A 9144-nucleotide genomic window follows, 5' to 3' on the forward strand; every position below is an offset into this window, starting at 1 on the left:
CTCACCAACCCGAGCACTTTCCCAGCCTACCTACACAAGCCACCCGCTCCTTCTGCCTACCTCGCAGGGGCGAACAGGGGGATGGTGTAGTCTGCCCTCCCACCTCTGGTGTGGCAAGGACATGGTGGACCAGCAGTCATCCTCTCCCTCCTTGCTCATTTTCCCTTCAGAGGCGTTTCCCACAGCCTAAAAAGCAATCACCAGCTTTTGTGGGAATGCTTTAATCATCGATCTGGCTTTGAGACAATCTGAGATACCCTGGAGCTGCATAAACCAATATGGTAGCCATTAGCCACACGTGGGTATTGAATATTTGAAATGTGGCCAATAGGAACTGAAATGTGCTGTGAAAAATATACACCGGAGTTTGAAGACTTGGTACAGAGGGAGCAAATGTAAAATATCTCATTAATATTTTTAAATTGATTATATGTTGAAATGACAATGCTTTGGGCATAATTATCTGGATAAAATATATTCTTAAAATTAATTTCACCTGTTTTACTTTTTTAGTGTGGCTAGACCTTTGAAAATAACAAATGTGGTTCACGTTATATCTCTATAGGATGGCTCCGCCCCGGGAGTTACAAAACCAGAGCTGAGGAGCCCTGCCTAGTCCAGTAAAGTTTTATAACGCATGGAACCATAGGGGGCGCTAACGCAGAACAAAGCTTCCCCCGCGGGACTCCAGAGGGAAGCAGGCTGGCTTCTTACATTTTTTAATGCTATCGTTTAAAGGTAGTTTTAAGCTCTAAAATTTCAATGGCTCATACTGTATTAACATAAGTAATTTCTCTAGGCAGAAGTCCGAAACTCCTGAATTACAACATTCAAGACTAGAATTTTAAGGAAGCTGCAAGTTTCACTATTACAGCTAGGGACATATCCTTTAACCCAGTAATTCCATTCTAGTAATTTATCATAAGGAAAATTTTAAAGTGCACAAACATTCAGCTACAAGATACTCACCCAGAATTTGTAATACACCCCCCATCCTGCCAAATCGATAAGCAAACTGGACATTAATAGGTGATTAGTTAAATCAATTATGGTACAGCTACAATGTGGAATGTTTTGTAACTATTACGATGAATGTAAATGAGTACTTACTTGATGTGGAAAGACATTTATGCTAAATTCTGTGAAAAAGGCCAGCTACAGAACTGCATGTCCAGTATGTGTGTCAATTTTGCCTTAAAAAGAAATAAATAAATAAAAGTATACATTTGCAGACAATGGGCTCAAAGGATATTCTCCAAGGACTTTTAAGTCTTCTCTGGACAAACTATGGGTGGCTTTCTTTCCTTATTTAAAAACTGCTTTTTAAAAGTTATTTTTAAGCATCCCTACTCTGTCTTCTTTACAAGTGACACCTTCTTTCCCCAACTTTCCTGAGCCCTCACCAAAGAAGAACCAACAATCAATGACTTTGTTAAAATCCCGACACTTCCCAATATGTAGCTTGGAGTTTTAACCGCGTTCCAGGTGGTCTTCTAGCCCCTGTGTGCACATCTTCTCCCCGACACACCTGGGCAGCTCGGCACCAGGGTCCTGAGTCTCTCTTCTCTGTCTCTGCCACACCGCCTGGATCAGACCCTGCCTGACCCCGCTGGGCTGTTGTAAAACGCAAGATCTGGCCTGAAGGTTTCGGAATCGGTTGAATGGGAATCCAAAGGTTGACACCGCTGAGACAAAGTGCCAGGCCGGGAACCAAGAACTCGGCGGCCCAGCTGCACACCTCTCCCCCGAAGGGGAGAACGCGGCGCCGCCAGCTCGTGGCTCTGAAGGTAGCAGGGGCGGAACGAACTCCCCCGAACACAACGAGGAGTTTGCGCGGCGAAGTTTGTCCCTCTGGAGGCGCCGTCCCTGTCTGAGCTCGGTTCATGTCACGTGAGCGAGACGCGCTCCGGGCCAGGGGCGCCGAAGGACGCGACGAGCTGCGGGATCCCCAGCCGCGCGGACGGCGGGCGAGATGGAGGCGACCTTGGAGCAGCACTTGGAGGACACGTGAGTAGTACGGCCTCTTGGCTGACCTGAGGTCGCGGCGGGGGACTTGAGCGGGACAAAGGGTGCGCGCTCCGGGTGCGGGCCTGGGGTGTTGGGGATCCTCTGGCCGCGGGGCGAGGCTGTGAGCCCTGTCCTGGGACCGCGGAGTGGAGGGGGTGGCCCGGAATTAAAATCCCGCGAGGGCTCCGCACCCTCCGTCCCAGAGCTAGTCTCCGCGGCCCAAAGCCAAGGCCAGAACCGCCCGTCGTGTTGCAGTTGTCTGTATGGGCAGGGTCGTTCTTCAGGAGTTTTCAGAAATGGGTTCATTTGGGGGAAGGTCGTACCAGGGGTGCAAAGCGAGCCCTGCAATGTAAATACAAACACACACGTATCTCCTTCCGTGTGTAACCGACCAGTTACTTGGCGCTTGAGAAAATGAAAGACATCTCTTAAATTTTCGAACGAGTACTCTCCACGTAATAAGCAATTGGGAAACTATGAGGGGTGCCGGGGTGGCTCAATCGGTTAAGCATAGGACTTCCGCTCTGGTCATGATGTCTCGGTTCAAGGATTCCAGCGGCGGGTTTGGCACTGTGCTGTCACAGAGCCTGGAGCCTGCTTGGGGTTGTGTCCCCCTCTCTGCCCCCGTTCCCCATTCGTGCTCTGTCTCCTCTCTTTAAAAAAATGAATCAACGTTTAAAAAAAAAAAAAAAAAAAAGAACCAGAGAAGCATGAGGAGGCGTACAGGGAAACAGCTCCCTCCCACCAATGTGCCTCAGTGTCTCCCATTTCCCCTCCTGGAGACAACCAGCCTTACTTTTTGTGCATTTTTAATGCGACAGAATACTGATATTGCAATATTTGCAGTCTTCCAAAGCTCAGCGGTACCCAACACAATCTTTTCTCCCGGCAGACATAAATCGGTTTAGCTATTAAGTTTAAATAAATTCATTGTAATTCAGTTTTTCTCGGGGGTAGGGGGGAGTGGGTGATAATGAAAAAAGATTGAGAAACACTGGTTTAAAGCCCAGCAATGCCTGGTGCATAGAAAAACCTAAATGTGTTGTTGTAATTATTTAAATTCATTTTCTGACATCATCTGCTTCGTTCCCTGGGTGTTCCTGGAATTTTAGAATGAAGAATCCATCCATTGTTGGAGTCCTGTGCACAGATTCACAAGGACTTAACCTGGGCTGTAAGTATCTTGACTGTCAACCCTTTGTTGGATTGCATAGCATCTGATACTGATTCGGAGCCTAGTGTGCTGTTCTCCTGTTTTTACTTCCTGTTATCCTGCCACTGGATACTTTTGTGAGAGTACAGTTTTATCTCCAAACAAGATTAGAAAATTAAAATCTTTCGATTGGTATTTATGAAGGTAGAAATGTGCCTTGCAGTTCTACTGCTACAAAGTTGTTTCTGCTAAAATAGTATTCAAATGATTTTAAATTGGGTCTGGAAAGGACTTCACATAATAGCAGCAGGAATCATTTATTTAATGTGTGTGGACTGCTAGGCTTTGTATATACATTGTCTCTAATTTTCACAGTAACCCAGCAAGATGGATGTTGCTGGGGTGTTTTAGTTCACCTACACTTAACAGTAAGAGAGTAGGCAATAAAAACAGGGGTTTCGGAGTTCGACACACTTGGGATCAACCGCCTGTACTTCCCTTTGCTAGCAATGTGAACTCGGACCAAAAATAGCCTTTCTGAGCCTCAGTTTCTTTACTAGGTAATGGTTGGTTGGTTGGTTGGTTGGTTGGTTGGTTTTATAGATTTATTTTCAAAGGGCAAAAACACTTAAGCAATTTAAATGCAAGTTTAAACAGAATTACTCTGTCAAAGCCAGCAATAACGCCAAAACACATTCTCACTTCCAGACACTCACCAGTATCTTCCTTGTCTTCTCTCAGTGAAGAAAGGGGGTCTGATATTTTATTCATATACATCCTCCTTATCTGCATTGTAACCTACAATTTCTTGTGGATGCATTACCTTCTCCGTATCTGTATCAGGAATTTCAGCCCAAAGTCATCCTCCGTGTCCATGATAGTCTCTACTTGGTCCAAACGGTCTAAGCTGTTTGGTCTTTTCATTAAATGGGAATTTATTTAGAGCTTTTCTGGGTCAATTTTATCCTTAAGTTTTAAGCCATAAAGAATATGGTCCTTGATTCACTCTAACGTCAAAGGAGGCATGTCATTATACTGGCAGCCCACTTGGGTAACTGTACCCGGAAACTGCCTGAGCAGCCAGGCCTTGGCCAGGGTGGGGGCCTTGGGCAGCGAAGATCAAGGGCAGTTGGCCAACGTGCATGGAAAGGACACCGAGCTGCCATGGCTGTGCCGACCCAGCATCTCTTTACTGGGCTGTTGTCTAATAATGACAATAATTACAGGATTGCATTTATTGAGCTCTTACTGTGTGCCAGGCATCATTCTAAGTGCTTTACACATACTGAGACATTTGATGCTCATAACAACCCTGTGAAGTAGATAAAGAAATCAACGCACAGGTTGAGTAGCTTGCCTAAGGTCATGCAGCTAGGGTTGAGCTAGGATTTGAGTCTTGCTCCAAAATCTCTTAGTCACAGTGCTAGAAGATTATGTAATATGTGTAAAACACTCAGCACAGAACTCAGACATAATGCTCAATAAATGTAAGAGTTACAGATGAGGAGATAAACCCTGAAAAGTAAGTATCTAAAGCATTCAAATAATTCATGTCAGAACTCGTAAACCAAGGACTCCTGACTCCTTACTCCTCTTTACTGCAGGAATTTTTAAAGCTCTAAATTTTTGCTGGGAGTGTAATTGAAAGAGGGTATCTGCGTAACTCAGATTTCACACATCTCATTAACTTGGGAGGAAAAAGGCAGGTTTATTCAGGGTGCTTGCTGATGAGAAGGCTCAAGTTCAGGTGTGGAAATCTAAAATGAAATAAGTTCCTTCAGGAAACCTTCAAGGCCCGAAAGACTGCACTGTCCGTCCAGCCAGTGTTTTATGTAACAAGAGTAAATCCACCAACGCCATAGTGGCATATGCCTGTTACCTGACAGTTTCAGGCTTGAGCTTGTGTTGCCTTTATATGTGGAAATATACTGTGAACTTAGTAACTACTTTTTGTATCTGATACCCAAGGTTTAATTATCTACCGGCTGAAACAAACATTAGCAAAAAGCCAGGTAGGTTGATATTTGAAAGCAGCCAGCTTATTCTAGTAGAAATAACTGCTCATAGAATATTCACGTATACTGTCAAGGTGATCTTATAGCTGAACTCCTGAATAAAGGCTTTTGAATCCTTAGAGGTTGAGCTCGGTGAAAGGAAATCAGATTTCCCATGAGGAATTAATTAGTTTCAACAAGTCTCTTGCCCTGGCTGACTGCTTTTTGTCAACTTCACCTCTGAATTTCTTGTTGGTTTCAGTAAGGTTCTTGTAAAATGATTTTATGCCTTTCAGATTGACTTAAATTTACAGCTTCCTTATACGCTTGAGAAGGTGGTTAGAGATGGTGATGAGAGTGACTGAAAATTGAGTGTCAGGGCTTTATTGATTTCAGAACTGTTGTCTGGTTTTCTCATTTCTGGAACCAGCCAAGTGGCAGGGCAATAGTATTTCATGTCAGTACCTAACCTAAAAGACCGTGAACTGAGCCGCCTTTTTGTGACTACATCCTGAGAGATCATATTATAGCTCTGTCCTCCTTTTTGGACAATCAGGTGACATGATTACATCTCTGTCTTCCAGGCCGTGGGACCCTGTCAGATGAGCACGCTGGGGTGATATCTGTTCTAGCCCAGCAAGCAGCCAAGCTAACCTCAGACCCCACTGATATTCCTGTGGTGTGTCTAGAGTCAGATAATGGGTGAGTAGATGTTAACAGTTCCTCTTCTTTTTAATCAGAAAAACCCCTAGGAAACTTGCGTGGGGCCTGCTCTGTGTTATTAGTGATGCTGCATTCAGAGAACTTGGGAGGAAGGTTCTTTACCCTTTGGACCACAGGAGGAAATAGACTGATCTCTGAAGCTAATGTGCTTTCAGACCACAATGACATGTAAATGAAGAGTAAAAATTGTCATGAACTATCAGTCTATAAAGAAAAAGAAAGTCATAAGTAGCATAAAGACCAATCAAAGAACAGAAACTACTTCTGTAGTAATAGAAACACTAAAGATCTTCCAAGTGAGCATCCTCAGAATAATAGTAACAAAAGCAGAATACAGAGCCATGCACAGTATGATCACAGTTTTGTAAAAAGAGGGGGAAAAAATGCATGTGTAATATACATGGAGATTTAAAAAACAGAACACATTAGTAGTGGTTTTCTCTGAGTGGTAGGATTGTAGGATTCATTTTCATATTTTATACTGTTCTGTATTTCCCATATGTTTTCTTGCATTCATATATTGCTTTCATACATAGAAAAATGATGCATAATATTTTTTTAGTTGTGTCCTAAACCAAATAGCATCTTTAGTCTTCAACAGACTCGCACTTGTAACATTTTACCGACTATCTTCTGCTTTGCCTTTCAGGAACATTATGATCCAGAAACACGACAGCATCACGGTGGCAGTGCACAAGATGGCCTCGTGACATCTCATATCAGTTCCCCAGCCGCCTGTCATAGGCGCTAGATCCTACCTATGTTAATTATCTTGTAGGACTAGGGAAGCCCCAGTAGTTAGGCCATTTATTTAGTGTATATTGGGCACTTTTCTGTCCATTTTAGAGTGAGTTGCTTTTTGACACTCAATGGGCTGACTTCTCAAAATATTAAGAAAGGATCATGTTTTGAAGCAGCAGGTCCAGGTCACTTTGTACATAGAATTTTGTTCAATAAATCTGGTCAATGGAAAGTGTGGATCTTTTCTGGGTTCCTTAAATTCTTAGCAAGTGTTCGTTTATTTCAATTATCAGATTATAGTCTTTTTCTAAAGTCTTTGCTCCAAAGTACTCTCTTCTGTTTCAGAAGCTTCCCGAAATACATATATTCTCTCACAAGTGTCTGTGGATATTAAAAGCAAATTAAGCCTATTTCCACCCCATAATAATAACAACACAATAGCTAATAGCATTGAGTACTTCTAGTATATATGGGGAAGTCCTTTAATTCTCACTGATAACCCAGATGCTATGTTCCGTTAGCTGCCCCAGTTTGCATGTGTCTTAACAAAGGCTAAGGGGTTAGCAGAATAGCCATTTGGACTTAAGACCAACTCAGGGGCACCTGGCTGGGTCGGTCAGTGGAGCCTGTGACTCTTGATCTCGGGGTTGTGGGCTCAAGCCCTACATTGGGTATAGAGTTTACTTAAAAGTAAAATCTTGAGTGGCACCTGGGTGGCTCCGTCAGTTGAGCGTCTGACTTCTGATTTCGGCTCAGGTCATGATTTTCTGGTTCATGGGTTTGAGCTCTATGTCAAGCTCTGCACTGACTGCAAGGAGCCTGCTTAGGAGTCTCTGTCTCCCTCTCTCTGCCCTTCCCCAGCTCATGTGCTCACTCTTTCAAAGTAAATGAACATTAAAATAAAATTATGTTTAAAAAAATAAAATCTGGGGCACCTGGGTGGCTCCATCAGGCGTCCGACTTCAGCTCAGGTCATGATCTCACAGTTCGTGAGTTCAAGCCTCATGTCAGGCTCTGTGCTGACCTCGGAGCCTGGAGCCTGCTTCGGATTCTGTCTCCCTCTCTCTGCCCCCTCCCCTGCTCGCACTCTGTCTCTGTCTCTCTCAAAAATAAACATTAAAGTTAAAAAAATAAAAAAATCTTAGGGTCACCTGAGTGGCTCAGTCATTTTAAGCGGTTTTTTGTTTGTCTGAAGATCCATAAAAACTATACTGAGAAGAGAGGAAACGGGACAGAAATAGAGCAGGGCACAAAGAGAACTTTAATGTTACCTGTAACATTTTATTTAAAAAAGTATTTCCAGAAATATGGAAAATACGAAAAGCCTACGTATATTGAATCTGAGTGGTAGACACATAAGTTTCCACAATACTGTTCTCTCCAATCTTCTAGATGTAATGTTTCATTATTTTCAAAATTCACTTTTGAAGGTAATCTAGAACTATAAAGATCTAGGGGTGCCTGGGTAGCTCAGTCGGTTAAGCGTCTGACTTTGGCTCAGGTCATGATCTCACAATTTGTGTTTGGGCCCTGTGTCAGGCTCTGTGCTGACAGCTCAGAGCCTGGAACCTGCTTTGGATTCTGTGTCTCCCTCTCTCTGTTCCTCCTCTGCTCATGCTCTGTCTCTCTCTCTCTCAAAAATAAACATTAAAAAAAAATTAAGAAATAAAATCTTAAAAGACTGCAACTAAGAGGCTGTACTCTGAACACCCAGACCACTATAAAAATTGGCATGTTTGGCCAGAAAAAAATTCTACCATCTGAACATATAAGACATTTTCTTTAACCTTTATAGTTCTCAATAAAAGAATGGTGCACAAGCAGGCACAGATGAACTCATCTTGTTGAATTTGAATGCAGCTCCTGGTACTCATTAGCAATTTAATATGTGCGGGGTTTTTTCGTGTTTATTTTTGAGAGAAAGAGAGTGTGAGTGGGGAAGGGGCAGAGAGGGACAGGATCTGAAGCAGGCTCCGAGCTGACAGCAGCAAGCCCAATGTGGGGCTCAAGCTCACAAACAAACCGTGAGATCGTGGCCTGAGGCGAAATTGGACATTCGACTGACCGAGCCACCCAGGCGCCCCCGGGAATTTCACATTTGACAATATAAAAAAAATCTCCAGGATATTATTATTACTGATTCAAGAATGCCAACATCTACAAATCCATGAGGATACAAAGATTTTGCATAAGACCTGGTTCCAGCCTTTGAGCGCGTACTTCGATAGAAGGGGATGTGCATGTATGTTGTCTTCCCCGTACTTCACCCAAACTTGGCACGTGGTGTATATGTTTGCTTTGTTATATATTAAAATATGTTTGTGTGTTATGTTTGCCTGTCTTGACTGCCGTTGCATAGGTTTTGAGGGCAGGAACTTTGTCTTATTCACACAAGGGTATTCCAAGTACTTAGAACAGTAGTAGGACCCAGTAGGCACTGAATACCTGCTGGATAGAAGTTCACGTAACTAATACAAGGGAGTTTTGTGGTGTGACCTAGGCCTTTCCGGGCAGAGAGAGTGGCAA

The 9144-nt window shown here is 43.3% G+C and overlaps 1 protein-coding gene across 1 annotated transcript; it reads left to right on the forward strand.

Moving 5' to 3' along the window:
* Positions 1-1893: 1893 nt before the first annotated feature.
* LAMTOR5 (late endosomal/lysosomal adaptor, MAPK and MTOR activator 5) lies at positions 1894-6850 on the forward strand. Its single transcript, XM_049616609.1, has 4 exons — positions 1894-2007; positions 3120-3181; positions 5739-5856; positions 6527-6850. The coding sequence occupies exons 1-4, from the start codon at positions 1973-1975 to the stop codon at positions 6585-6587; spliced, it is 276 nt and encodes a 91-aa protein (XP_049472566.1). The 5' UTR covers positions 1894-1972; the 3' UTR covers positions 6588-6850.
* The last annotated feature ends 2294 nt before the right edge of the window (positions 6851-9144 follow it).

The sequence above is a fragment of the Panthera uncia genome (assembly GCF_023721935.1).
Source record: "Panthera uncia isolate 11264 chromosome C1 unlocalized genomic scaffold, Puncia_PCG_1.0 HiC_scaffold_4, whole genome shotgun sequence".
NCBI classification, from domain to species: Eukaryota; Metazoa; Chordata; class Mammalia; order Carnivora; family Felidae; genus Panthera; species Panthera uncia.

Excerpts from the sequence above, each read along its gene's own strand:
- LAMTOR5 (XM_049616609.1), top strand. The coding sequence starts at position 1,973 with ATGGAGGCGACCTTGGAGCAGCACTTGGAGGACAC. Across the intron at positions 2,008-3,119 it reads GAGCAGCACTTGGAGGACAC|AATGAAGAATCCATCCATTG; the intron begins GTGAGTAGTACG and ends CTGGAATTTTAG. Across the intron at positions 5,857-6,526 it reads TGTCTAGAGTCAGATAATGG|GAACATTATGATCCAGAAAC; the intron begins GTGAGTAGATGT and ends TTTGCCTTTCAG.